Source organism: Galeopterus variegatus, unplaced genomic scaffold (assembly GCF_000696425.1).
Source record: "Galeopterus variegatus unplaced genomic scaffold, G_variegatus-3.0.2 Scaffold2128, whole genome shotgun sequence".
In the NCBI taxonomy this organism is placed as follows: Eukaryota; Metazoa; Chordata; class Mammalia; order Dermoptera; family Cynocephalidae; genus Galeopterus; species Galeopterus variegatus.
The window spans coordinates 173,471-188,333 of record NW_007728239.1 but is presented as its reverse complement, the minus strand read 5'-3'; the positions used below and the strand labels follow the sequence as shown (position 1 = coordinate 188,333).

At 37.7% G+C, this 14,863-nt stretch overlaps 1 protein-coding gene across 5 annotated transcripts in view; it reads left to right on the top strand.

The window, feature by feature from the left end:
- Positions 1 to 14,863, top strand: part of CCSER2 (coiled-coil serine-rich protein 2) — a 208,766-nt gene that overhangs the window by 95,277 nt on the left and 98,626 nt on the right. For all 5 annotated transcript variants that reach the window (XM_008580570.1, XM_008580572.1, XM_008580573.1 and 2 more), the window contains exons 4-5: positions 4,799 to 4,889; positions 14,614 to 14,776. In XM_008580570.1, coding sequence (XP_008578792.1) covers positions 4,799 to 4,889; positions 14,614 to 14,776 — 254 coding nt within the window. The remainder of the gene's footprint in view (positions 1 to 4,798; positions 4,890 to 14,613; positions 14,777 to 14,863) is intronic.

The following is a 14,863-nucleotide window of genomic DNA, read 5'->3' as shown; positions in this document are numbered from 1 at the left end:
TTTGGGGGTGAAGAAACTGTTCTGCATTCTGATTTTTGTTGGTGTTTACATAAATATGTGTGCTGTAAAATTCACAAACCACACCAAAAAATTAATTTTACAGTATAATAATTAAAGGATTGATGGTGTCATTCATTTCTCAAAAACATTTAGGCTTTCTAGGATTTATAGTGAAGGAGAACTGTTTGAAGGAAGCACCAACACACCATCTCACAGTATATAAATGGAAAAGTGATCTTTCTCAGAGACCAAGGAAGTTTTGTGTCTTATTTCTGCTAATATGTTCTTAGAGTTTTAATTCCAGTAAGGCTTAGCCAGAGAGTATGCAGATTGAGGTTTTTTTTTTTTTTTTGTCTTTTTTCTTTTTCTGTGTCCGGCAACGGATCGCAACCCTCAGTGTTGCCCCCGTACCGGACCAGGGACCGGCAACGGGATCGCAAGCCTTGGTGCTGCTCCTGCGCCTCGCTCAGCCAGTGAGTGGGAGCCGGTCCGTATGTGGGATCCGAACCCTCGGACGGGAGCGCCGCCGCGCTTCCCAAGTGGCGCACTATCCAGTGCGCCACCGGGCCGGCCCCAGATTGAGGTTTTAATTGTCATACTCCCAGCTAATGAGTGCATTAGATTGTCTAACTAAAACAGGTGCATGTGGATGTTGGCTCCCATCAGGTACAGGACTGCCAGTTAGAGAAAGAGACTACCACAACAAACACGAAACAGAAACTCCTTCCCACAGTAACCAATCTCCACACTATGTGGCTTCCTCTGTCCCTATGATAATGCAGCTCTTACCCTGTGCAGATGATTTCTAAACTGGCGAAGAAAAATCAATTGATTAATTTTTCCATTTACGGTAAGGCCTAACAATATCTCTGATGTAACTCTTCTCAAAATCTCATATTGGAGAAACAGACCTTCTTAAAAGATGAATGGGAAAAAATTGTCTGAGGGAGTTATTGGAATTCAGTCTTCTCACTTGGCACTGTCTCTCTTATCAAACTCGTTATTCAAGATCTTCCACTTGTCATCTGTTTGGTGGTGACTCCCATATTTCAGATCTCTTTGCTCAATTCTGGACCCATATATTGCAGCAGACATATAAAAATATTTGGTTCCAAAACTGTACATTAATTCTTTTATCTTCTACCATATCTGGGTCTTCCCCCACTATTTTCGTCTCATCATTGTTTCATTTATTTTATTTTTCCCAGCTTTATTGAAGTTGGCCTTCCTTTTCTATACTGTATTTCTATTAATAGGTATCATACAACTGTTTAAGACAGGAACTAAGGAGCCACCTATAGCTCCTTGCTTACTTCTTAGTTGACTCTGGTCCTATGGATTTTAACTTCTCAGTATGTCTCAGAGCTGCTTATTCTTCATTCTCATTGACATTGATAACAACCATCGTATATCACATATATTTTGCAATAGCCACAAAACTGGTTTCTCTGGCCCTGTTTAAATCCATTCTCCACACTGCAGCCAGAATAATATTTCTTTAATGCAAATCTCAATTTGTCACTCCTTAAACTCTTCAGTCTTGTTTATCTGGGATAGTGCTTAGCACATTGGTATTTATTTGTCGAGTTATTGAGAGTGTGTCCGTGGTTGCAACACGGAGGGGTAGGATCAACCCCCCTCTCCTCAAATTGTTCAGATGTCAAAACGGATGGTGTCACACATGTACCAAGAGAGTTTGAAATGATTTTTAATTCACATAATGAAACTTTATGGGAAGAGCAGGGGAGGCAGCCAAGCTGGTCCAGAATGGTTTGCCTGAAGGGAGGGGCAGATGGCTCTGGTTTTTATTGTGGTTAGGAGATGGGCCAGGTTGAAGGTTCCCACATGCAGGCTGGGTTTGTGTGATTTGACCCTCCCTGTTTGTGCCACAGGAGACAGACTTTACCCAACCTGGAGTTTTACTTATTATAATAGCCCTATGTCCTTATTACACAAAAATTAAAAGGAATATAAAGAATGTAAGCACATATTATCTCACATTCTTTAAGGCTAGGCTGTTTTTTTTAAACCTTTCATTATAAAAGGTACAGAAAACCACATAAAACAAATGTAGAGTTTAGTTATCAGAAGTTTGGCATCTTTCTGGCAATGGTGACAGTGTTATTTTTGCTGATTCAGTGCCTCTCATCAAGCCCTGCTCTGGACTTAGAATATGAGGTTTTATTGTCTTTGATTTTTTGCTGTGGCTCTATTTGTCAGATCTGGTCGGGGGCACCCAATACCATCTTGTTTCACACATACTCAGACATACATACATGAACAGCCAAATATTTTTATAGATGGTAGGATTTTTTTTTTCTTTGGTAAAATTACATATCTGAATGCTTATTGCAGGAAATGAGAAAACACAGATACTTTAAACAAAAAAGAAAGAAAAAAACATAATTCTAAAATAGAGTTAATCTGTGGTTTGGTTTTCATCCTGACTTTTTTCTATGCATATTATATGATGTTTTTTATCATAAAATGGATAATTCTGTAATACTGCTTTAGAGACCTGCTTTTTTTTCCAGTTAACGTCTAGTCCTTTTCAGTGGAAGAAGTATATTTTTCTTTTAAGATGAAATACATCTTGTGTTCTTAACTGATACTTCCCATTCAAATTCAGGTACATAGAGTTTTTACTTAATTTCATTGTTCTTACATCTTTATCTCCTTTTTTCCTAAGGTGAGAATCCACTTTCAACAAACATCAATATGATAACTTACTTCATTTAGACTTATATATACACAGTCATTTCAGAATAGCAATTTCAGTACCACCACCCATATTATAATTACCAAAAACAGCTTGAAGATTTTTTTTTCCTGCCCACTTGAAATAATTTCTCCCTATGGGTGTTATGCCATCAACCTGATACATAGTTAGATCAATTTATTTCATTTTGCTTTGGATTTATAGGAATTTACTGAAGCATTATTTTTAAGAGCAACTGACTGGAAATATCTCTTTTTTTCTCCCAGTTACCACCTGTTTTATGTCTATAAGTATATTTTTATCTTTTAAAGAACAACAGAGTATTCTGTTGTATAATTGTACCATACTTTGAGTTTAGTCATATTTCAATTGTTAGGCATTTAGGATGTGTCTACTTTTTGCCATTCTGAACAATGCTATATGACCATAATTACACATACATTTTGTCCATTTGTCTGATTATTTCTAAGGGATAATTATTAGGATTGAAAAATTTGCCTTTTTCAAAAAGGCTTTAGCAAATTTTAGTAAATTGGCCTCCAGAAAGTGTGTGACTCCAATCCTGTCGGCAGTATAATTGAGTGTCAGATTCTTCTCATTTATTGATACTAATCAACATTGGTATTAGCATTCTTTCCTATATCGTATTTATTGCCCACTTATTTTATATATGTAAATTCTTACTATATTCTTTGCCAGTTTTTTTATATTCATCTTTTGTTATCGTGTTCATATTTTTTCTTGATTTTTAGGATATAATAAGGGTAGCAGAAATTTTCATGATGAAAAGAGATTCTAAGAAATACCTCTTTCATGTACCAAGGTTAAATAATTATCCAGAGATTTTTAACAATTAATTAATTTTTGTATTAAAACATATCTGTGGGGTACAGTGTTGAATATCAATACTTGTGTGCAATATGTGATGATCAAATCAGGACAGAGATTTTTTTTTTTAATAATAATTATTCCAATTACTTTTAATCCCCAGAGAGCCTAACAACACAAAATTGGAAATATTTGGATGGAATACCTGACATAGGAAACAGTTCCAATTTTATTCATAATATCCATAATAAAGTAGATACTCCCCTTCTATGAGAGTTTTTCATGGCCATAATCTCTTAGTCATTTTAAAATTTGTGGACTTGTGATCTTTTTACTTGTGTATACTAAGGAAAGGTCTTACAATGGATCAGTTCTTGGCTTGGAAGGATCCCAGTGGGCTATATGTCAAATTGAATTCATTACCTTAAACTTAGTTTTTGTTTATTCAGTTCTTTAGGCTTCAGAACAAGAGTCTTTGAAAATAAAACACTCCTTTTCTAAAGAGAGATGATAGCTAGTAAGGTTGCTAATAGAACCCAGCAGGGGCTGTTTATACCAGATTGAGTATTCTAGTTCTGCCATAGAAAAAGAACAATTGAATCAAGCCAAGGAGGTAGTGGGTGCTAAGGGTAGTGGGAGGTGGGTTTGGCACAAGAAAGGAAATGGAATAATCACATTGTTAGAGGATTATTTCATTATTTTTATACAAGTGGTTCAATTCCTAGAAATAAGAAAATACAACACACCAAATATGAAGAAATTTTGCACAGTTCTTCACTATTTCTGATTACTCATGTTGTCAGGGAAGTTGTTAGAAGCATGGACTCAGGAGCTAGACCTCCTATGTTTGGATCCTGTTTGGGCCAAGTAATTAGGCTCCCTCTGCATTAGTTTGATCATATGTAATATAGAGATCATATTAGTCACTAACTCATAGGGTTAGTTTGAAGATTAATTGAATGAATTAACATTTGTAGAGTACTTAGAAAAATATCTGGCACATTAGTGAGCACTGTTTAAGTCTCTTTAAAATGAAAATAAAAACTAGGAGAGAGGAAGACTAGGGGAGGATGTTACAAATAGCTTAGTTAAATAAACTAGTTGAATCTATTTTTAAAATTTTTACAATCTGTTTTATTCTTATAGTGCAAACATTGAGTAAACCCAGTTATCATATGATAGTTTCAAAACTAATGGTTATATGCATCATTTGAGCCAGGTAATAGACTTTTTTACTGCTTTTCTTTACAGGATATTCTGAATAATCTTGAATCATGTGACCTCGAGGATGATGACCTTATGCTTGATGTGGATCTGCCTGAGGATGCACCTCTTGAAAATGGTAAGTTGGGACAATATTGAACCTCCAGAAACATGTACTTGAGTTACTTGACTATTACCAATTTGATATTTGTTAACTTGCAGACTTTTTAATCTCAGTGGAGCTTTCAGACCAAGAATCAATCTTAAGTGATATAAAGCAGGAGTGCTCCCGCCGCAGGTTCGGATCCTATATAGGGATGACCGGTGCGCTCACAGCGCTCACCGGCTGAGCGTGGTGTGGCCGGTCTCAAAAAGGACAAAAAAAAAAAAATAGGTTTAAAACCTGTTTTAAACCTGACTTTGTAGGTTTGACGTAAAATTCTTTATGACCCTATAACATTGTGTACCTACACCATAAAGTAAGTGGAAGATGGAATTTTACTTTTTTTCTATGTACATGCTCAATTTTTCCTTCCCTTGTCTCGTTTTGATTTAAAGAAGAAATATGAGAGTACTTCAAGAAATTCATGGAAAGGTTTGTATTATCTTTTAATCTTCTTTTTCCATGAACTTTTTGAAGCACCTTGACTTCTGAAATAGTATAATATATTAATTTGACAGTTTTTTTTTTTTGTCTTTTTCGTGACCGGTAAGGGGATCGCAACCCTTTGTGTGGTGTCGCCCGCACTGTGCTCAGCCAGTGAGCGCACCGGCCATTCCTATTAGGATCTGAATCTGCGGCGGGAGTGACGCTGTGCTCCCAGTTCTGCACTCTCCCGAGTGCGCCACGGGGCCAGCCCTTTAACAGGTATTTTTAAAAGACCAATTCTGGGAAGGTGCTGACCTTCTGAATGAATCATTCTGCCCTTTTTACTCCCAATTCCAGTCCATCTTCCTCTCTGGATCCCAGTAACTGCTGAGGTGGTGCTTTAGGTAATCCATGTGCAAGAGAGACCTTGGGTTCTCTTGTCCACAGTGACATAGAATTTGTAGGGTTTTCTGTTGTAAGGACTGGTGGAGAAACAGTTGAAATGGAGATCCTCCTGGGAAGAGAAATGGCTCTAGAGATCTGATGATTCCCTGTCAGTCAACATTTGCTTGGTCTCTGAGGTCTCCTGTGGACCAGGGATAAACTAAAAAGGGTGAGTGGAATCCCTCACCAGAACTTCCATGGTGCAAGGATATTTCAGAGAGGGGAAGTCTTCGTCCTAGTCCTTCATTGAGGTATTAGGAGCCTGCTTGCTGCTTTACCACAAGCTTATATTTGTCATATTGGTCAGACATTTTCTTTTCCTGCCAGAATGCTATGTAACAGTCATTCTCAGAATCACAGTGGCTTTCAAAATAAACATTTATTTTTCTTATTCATGGATCTGTGGATTAACTGGGACAGCTCAGACTGTGGGACTGGGTTCAGGTCTACTCCATGTTTTTTTCATTTTGAGACCAGGACTATTTGGGGCAGGTTGTTTTCATGTCAGGTGGCAGAAGTGCAACAGAATGAGCAGAAACATGCATATTATGTCTCTTAAAGGGGCAGGTTGTTTTCATGTCAGGTGGCAGAAGTGCAACAGAATGAACAGAAACATGCATATTATGTCTCTTAAAGTGTTGCTTTAGAACCAGCACACTGTTACTTCTAACCACATTCTGTTGGCCAAAGCAGGTCACATGGCCAAGCCTAACACCACTGGGATGGGGAATAATATTCTGTTCATAGTGACAGAGGACATTAGATGTGTAATTCGATTAAAGGAGAGAATGAAGAACTGAGGACAGTATCTGCTATATCACAGGGGTAGAGAATGTTGCACCTTCTTGTGGTCCTGCTGTCACTTGGGGTACTCCAGCAACCAGAGCTGACTTCTGGTGTTGAGAAACAAAAATCTCAGCCAACACCCTGGAAGAACAGGGAAGGTAACAGAACTCCCAGGATTAGAGTATCTTAAGGAGTTAGTAATGAAATCACTTAGGGAGATACAATTGCAGTTATAAAACAGAATTTCCCAACAGAAAAACTCAGTAAATGACTGAAAGCATAGCTGCTGTTGAAATCTAAATTAGTGGACTGGAAGTTCAAGTGGAAAAATATTGTAGAACGCCGAGGAAAAACATAAACTATTGAAAATTATGGGGGAAAAAATAATGAGACTTGATGATCCAGGAAATGCAACATGAATTTTTAGAGCTGGTAGTAAGGAGTGAGGGATTTACCTCCTTGGGATAAATCACATCCTAGATAATGGATTTTACAACAGGAAGTAGAGATGGAATCAGTATTAGAGCCTGCCTTATCTTTAATGCACAGTAAAAGTTATCCACATATTAAAGTAGAATCACAAGGAAATTTGAAGTCTTTGAAGTCTTGATTGGGGACTTGTGAAAAGCAGGAGGGAACTCCTGGGAACATCCTATATATATTATAAGTTTTTTCTAGGAGAAAGCAAGCAACTATTTTAAGTTAACAGAACACTAAAGAAAGCAGAACACGGATCTAAAAGTTGTAGCCTTTGGAGGCACCAAAGGTAAAATAGTATTTAGGTTTGGTACTACAGGAAAGTGGGGAATGATTATTCTTTTTGTAGCTCTGAGGTCCCAAGTGACTGTACCTACCCATTGTGTTTTTTGGTTGGGTGGATAGGAATGTTACAAAAACTGGTAGAGGTCTAAGGAGTTTTCTACTATGCTTTCAACTATTGGTTTTAGTTCTTTTTTAGCTTCTGGTTTTTGAGGATATTATGCAAGTTTGGGTAGAGATTTGGGTTGGTCACTCTGAACCTTAATAGTTTCAGCCCCACTAATTCTGCCAATATTAGTGGAATTTTTGCCCACAAGAAGACTTGCACCTCATTGAGATCTTCAATTTGGGTTTGATTTGGGTACAAGTTTGCTGTAACATCATTATGAATAGGAGAGTCTTCAGAGTTTTGAAGGAATGAACCATGAGGAGAGTATTTATCTGGCAGTTTCATTTGAACAGTAAATTTTTCCCTGTTAAGGTAACATTTGTAGTAGCACAGAGGAGGAAAGTATGCTGGTCAAATGTTTCTTGGACAGCTGTGGGCTGGGATTTGGGGACTGTCTGAGAGTTATTGGAGATATCCACACCTGCGTGTTTTGGTGACCCCAAGGATGAGTTTATGTAACATAACAGTAGTGGGGTTGATATTGTAGTGCTTGTATCAATAAAACTTTTACAAGTTTGTCTTTTAATTTGTAAAAAAAAAAGTATCTTTGAGTTTAATGGAAGTTGGGTGCTTGACTTCCCCCTCAGAACACTTTCATTAATCACTTACTTTATTTTTTATGCTTTGTGTCTTATCTGAGGCAGGACAGTTGTTTTCCCAGTGTCCTTTCTGTTTACAGTATCTGTAAGTGTATTAATAAGACTCCCTCCTGTAGTGTTTAATTGACTCGGGTAAAGATATCTAGCTGTTTTATGTGAAGGACATCATTTCTTTCTGAGCCTTATTCTGCTGTTTTTCTAAATCTCTTTCCAAATGTACAGGTATTCAAGTTCTGGCAATGAGGCAGTTTACCCTATTTCTGCCTTTAAAGACTTTCACAGAATGGAGAAAAAATGGGGTCACAAGTTTCAGAATATTCTGAATACTGTCTAATGGTGTTAGTCTGTCCCTGATATCTGAGTGGATTTTACCTTTCTTTGCTCACAGGACTGAATCAGAGCCTAATCTGTGTTCACAAGAGAGACTTTGTGGACATCCTCTGAAAGTCCTTTTCAAACCCCTTCTGTTTTCCTGTGCAATCAGTCATGGGCTCTTAAGTCACCTTTAGGTTCTTCACACTGTGCTTTTTCCATTTTATATTTTTGCATCTGGGTTTTCTCTAATGTATGAACTAGTTGGTATACATTAGGGAGCCCTGGATTATCAATTCCTAAAACATCTAGATTTCTGTGCAAATTTCTCTCAGTGTGTAGACCTTAGAATGTATGTGGCTATGGCTTTCAGCTCAGAATGAGACCAGATCTTAGAATTAACCTTAAGGAGTTTTCTCTGTTCTGAAGGAGGTTTAACTTTAAGAGGTATTGTGCTTTTGAGGTTTCTGGACAGTTTAAGGGGAAGAGGAACAGGTCTGAAGGAGAGATTGGGCAGAGGGAGAGATTGGGCAGAGGGAAGTCAAGGAGCATGGAATGGCGGAAGAGGAATAATAGGAGAAAGAACTTTAGGTTTCAGTTGTGATTTGGGAGGATGTTAGAGAGAATCATAATTTTCTTATATTTTTCTTTTACCTTGGTCAAGGAATTTCTTAGACACAATTTTGCAATCTGGATTTCTTTTGGCAGATTATCGGGTGTTTGACATTTGTTCCCTTTTTGTTCTAAGGTATCTCTCAAATGAATGATTTTGTTACATCTAAAGCACAGTTGTGTTGCTTTATCCTCTTGCTCAAGAACTTCTAATGCCTACTCATTGCCTACAGATTAAAGCCTGGCATTTGGTATATTTATGGTATAATCCTTGGGTCCATGAATTTCTATAACATATATCTTCTTTTTTTTTTTTTTGTCTTTTTCGTGACCAGTAAGGGGATCGCAACCCTTGGTGTGGTGTCGCCCGCACCTTGCTCAGCCAGTGACCGCACCAGCCAGTCCTATATAGGATCCGAACCTGCAGCGGGAGCACACTCTCCCGAGTGCGCCACGGGTCCGGCCCTATAACATATATCTTCTTTCTCATACTGTTACTCCTCTGTGGGGGAGGGAAAAGTGGCTTCCTCTACCTTCTTGAAAGAAAGTGAGCCAAGATGCCGGGTACCATTCAAGCTTTATTAAAGGAGAAGAATCTGCCAGGCTGTGCCCAAAGTGGGGGGCTGCCCTCAAAATGGAACACAGAACTAGATATGCAGGGTGTGAGAGCTTATATGGACTGATACAATCAAGGAGGGGCATTATGCTAATGCCGATCAGGGTGGATAACGGAGTCCTTGTGGAAGCAAAAGGGGTTTCTGTTTAAGTCAGGAGGCTTCTCGTAAAGGGAACAGGGGAAGGGCTTGGTGCTGGAGTGGAAGACAAGGCTAGTGGCTATTTTGTGCTTATTGTGTGCACAACGGCGGTGGTCATGCCCAAAATCCATCACTTCTAGATTCTTTGGCTGGGCCAAGTTAAATTGACATAATTAAATTAACATAAGGCAGATTAAAAGGAGAACAACAGTTATAATTTTGTATGTATGCATGGGAGCCTCACAAAATATGAGGCTCAAAGAAGGGTCAGATGATTGAAGCTCAGACAGCATCCCCAGCTACAAAAGGAAATAGGGCCTTGGGACTTCCTGGGGGTTTTGGTGACAGATATTATAGAAGGGTGAGGGGAAGGAATGCATGGTGAATAAAGGTTGTGTTGTTATGCAGATAAAATCTCTCTCAGGTAATGAAAATATCTGTGTCAGGAAAAGGAACATCCCTATTACTGAGACAGAGAGATTTACTCATGCACATTTCCTTTATAGATTTAAATTTCTTTTGCAAAAGGGCATCTTTTCAGAGCTACTCCTGTGTCTGCAGTTTCTCAGAATAACTAGCTCAGAATTTGCCAAAGAAGTATTTTTCGGTGGCATAGACTGGTCTCCTACCAGTCATATTTTGGGGTGGTGTGTACAGAGCCCTAACACCTCTATCCATTCTATTTTAAACTTTTCTGGGGCTGGCCAGTTAGCTCAGTGGGTTAGAGCATGTTGCTGATAACACCAGGGTCCAGGGTTTGATCCCTGTATCAGCCAGCTGCCAAAAAATAAAAATATAAAATAAATAAATAAACTTTTCACTGTTGAAAAAGAGAGAATCACTTTTGGATTCTAATCACTTTCAGATTCTCACACAAAGTTATGCCTTTAATTTATTTCACGTTAAATTTTCTAAGGCCACCTCTTTGCTAAACTTTTTTTTTTTCCTTTTTGTCTTTTTTCGTGACCGGCCACGGATCGCAACCCTCAGTGTCGCGCCCGTACCGGACCGGGACCGGCAACGGGATCGCAACCCTCGGTGTTGCACCCGCACCTCGCTCAGCCAGTGAGCAGCCGGTCCGCATGCGGGATCCGAACCCTTGGCGGGAGCGCCACCGCGCTCCCAAGCGGCGCACTGTAGCAGTGCGCCACCGGGCCGGCCCCTTTCTAAACTTTTTATTTAACATACAGTCATATGAGGTTAGTAATGTCCTTGACTGCTTTCCAATTACTGTATTTTCTTCTGGAAATTTATTTATTTCAGTACTAATTGTGTTCAATAATAAAACAGTGTATGCGTTTTTTTTTTGTTTGTTTGTTTTGTTTTTTAACATGAGCTTTTCTTCTTTTAAACCAAATTCTAGTTAAGCTTTCTTGATCTGATTGTACAGGCTCCTGCAAAGCACATTCTTCTCAGGCTTTGTGATGTGTAATTTCTCCCTGCTATCTTCATAGTGTTAAGTGAAAATTATAGGAGGCCAATTGTTTTGGACTAAGTTCCTGCACTAAGCCCCAAAAGACTAGACTAAAAATCAAAATGGAGTCACCCCTGCTAAGTTCCAGGTCACTTAGGTTGTGGTCTGACTTTCTGAGAAGCCCAGAGAAAGAGATAACAGCCAATTTCCCAAGCAGGCCAGTTTAAATCTTCAATAGATGTAATAATGAAGTTCCCTCTGCTTTAATCCTTACACAAGAGAGATAGCCTGAAGTAACCTGATGTTAACTAATTGGTTATTTTTCTATTGTCCTGTCTCCCTGTCCCTACCTTACAAGGAAATTAACTTTGAATTGACCAGTCCACTTTTTATTCTTTGTTTCTGCTTTCTTCAGCCTTTTTCTGTCTATAAAACCTTTGTTATTTGTAATAGACTTTGGAGCACTTCCTATGTGGGATGGTGTTTCCCAGTTGGCTCCTAATAAGCTTTACAAAATTATTTCTGCCTTGACAGCCTTAATTTTGGTTGACAATAGCCAATTGTTAGTCACATATGGAAATTCTACCCATGTCTTCCTCTACCTTCCTAGGGCTTTAAAGTTATAGGAGAAATAATCTAGGTTACTTTTGGTATCATATTTTGTTCCTTATCAAATCAGAAAAAATGAGTATAAGTTTAGTTGTAGGTATCCTCACATCATATACCTTTTAGTTAGTCTTGTTTGATCCTCTTTGCCTCCCTGGGGGATAAAAGTCCTGATACTGTTATCTCTCTGTCTCCTATTCAAAGTAAAAGAACTGAAATCTACTGCCTTTTACCTTTGGAGTTGGAGATCTCCTTCAAAATGCCTATGATTTTTCTCTAGCAGGGGTCCTCAACTCATAGTTAGGGCCAAATCTGCTTTGCATATAGTTTTGATCAGCACACTGGGTTAAGAATTTTTGAATTGGAATGACTTTAGGTTTGCCAGGACTATTTCTTTAGTTTGCCACAGGTACTATTTCTATGTTGTTACACATTGAGGGGCTTATTTTATTTCTTAGTCTTATTTGCCCTGTTCTTCATTTATAAGGCTCTGGAAGCTGGTTTTGATTTATCTCCATCTTGTAATCTTGTTTGCTTTTCATTTCCTTATTTTCTTCCATTCTGAACCCTCAATCTCTTCTAAGAAATCACCATTAATGTTACTTCTTAGCAACGTTTTAAAGTATAAACATGTGATTGATGGGTACCTCAGGTAAACGTATAAGCAGGACACTTCCTGAAGTCTTGGAACAGTCCTTTTTCTTAAAGCTTAGGCTCACTCTGTCTCAATTTGAACGTCAGTCTTTTGTGGTCATGACAGATGTTTGCTTATTTGCCATTGTCCCCATGGCCAAGTTTAAGATTCAGTAAAGATCCCTCTACTTGAAGTCTGTATGTGGTACCAACAGCTTTTAACAAACACAAAAGTAGTACATCAATTTCTGCAGTGTAATTGCCCACAATATTTAACCCATCTTCTGGCCTGTTTGCTTAGTTTGCTTGCTTATTGTTACTCTGTATACAGTGTGTTGATCTCTTTCTAAGAACATATCAGGTGGTTCTTTTGACAAAATTTCTTGCTTGGGAATGAGTGGAATTTCTCTTGCCTGAATTAAGGAGAAATATAAATTGAGAACATTTCAAAGTAGAATAAACTAAAGTAACATTTTAATGCCATGTAATTTTGGGACTTAACTGAATCCATGATTATAATGCAAATGTGAATTTATAAATGATGTTGCTAAAGGAACTAAACTAAAAGCAGTTTTAAACTTCCTTAAGATTATTTTTAAATTTCTTTTTCTTTTGCAATCTCATTTCTACTCCTAATCTTTTTTCACATCATGGTCACCATGCCTTTATCTATATGTCAGGTTTTCTATAACTGAACTTAAAAAAACATATATCTTGATTTATCCCAGTAAAATGACAAGAAATTGTTTGAAATGATTTCAAATGTAAGCCTTCTTTTAAAATTTTTTTCTTTAAAATAATTCTTTAAAAACTATAAAATGTATATCTTCCCCTTCCGTTGACTTCTGTAATGAATGTAAACAAAATTTTAGTGTCCTTTCAAAAACTTATTTAAATCATTATACATTAAGAGGAAGTACATTAAAATGAGTTCAGTGTATATGAGAATTGAACATCTATACTTTTATTTTAACTACATCATCCTTTTGTGGAATGAGGAAGTTTGTTTTTATCCAGCACACTGTAATAAAACACTGGCATATTTCAAATTCAAGTTTTTGGTTAAGTGAAACAGTAATTAAAGTGAATGAGATTTGTTTGTTTGTTTGTTTGTTTAAATTGGGAATTATGTTGATTTCTAAAGCTTTTTATCACAAGGAATTCTGAACTTGCAAGACTTGAACTTTCTCGTGAAGTAGTTCTTAGGCTAGAGAAACCTTTCCTGTTCTGTGGCTTGGGTTAGTGTTTAGCTGTATTTTTAGTAACAGTCCTAACTCAGTAGCTATGTAAGCACTGAGTGAAGATGGAGTCACAGGGCAAACTGGGCTTGCTTCCCACAGGGAGGGCTGGGAGTTGAGCAGGAAGGAAGGCCTGTTCGGCAGTGCCTTGTGTGCAACTATGTCTGAGTAGGCAGCCGATAACACAATGTCTCCCTTGTACAAAGTAACTCTCTTAGTGAGATCTCAGATATGTGAGGAAAAAGTGTTTGGGTAAGTGAAGAAGCCTGGGGTGTTTCAAAGAGATTCTTTTCGTGTTTTTGTGGTATTTGGATTTCAGGGAGTGTACTATTTGTTGCTGCAAAATACTGGCTTTGTTTTCAGTGGCATTTTAGACTTTCTGAACAAGCTCTACTGCAGACAGATTGAAGCATCTTACTTTCTAAAAATGTGAGCTTACTTTGAAAAATGTGGCTTGTTTGTGATAAAAAGTTAATTTGTGCTTTTTGAAATCAGTGAAAACTAATTGTGGCATTCATTTTTAGGAATGAGTTCTCTACTAGATTTAAAATGTAATTTTTCCTGTCATTTTCATTCTGAAATCAGAACCAACTTGTAATAGTGATGAAAACCATTTAAAACTGATAACTGGTATTTAAAATGTATAATGTTGATTTCAAGGAGAATTTGCTTGTTTTAAAACAGTGAGGTAGTTAATTGTTTGCATATGTGACTGTGTTATAAAAGTATTATAATTTACTTCAGTTTGAATAAAAAGATAAAATTCAGTTTTCACTGAAAGAACTGGTTATTCTCTGGAAATCTTGATTTTATGTTTAGTTAGCATAAACGACTGGTATTTTTAGAATATTCCTTTTATATTTTCAGCAGCATTTAATTATCAAGCTGTAGTTAACTTTTATAGAGTGTGTTCATGTTTATAGTCTTTTGCTTTTGAATCTATCTAGTGGAATGTGACAATATGAACCGCTTTGACCGACCAGACAGAAATGTTCGGCAGTCTCAGGAAGGATTTTGGAAAAGGCCGCCCCAGAGGTGGAGTGGACAGGAACACTACCACCTCAGCCATCCTGACCAGTATCATCACCATGGGAAAAGTGACTTGAGTAGGTGAGTACCATTCTAACTTAGGTTTCATTTTTTATCCTATGGTTTATTTTGAATCATAATTCTTCCGGCCCCAGCCCCCCTGCTGTA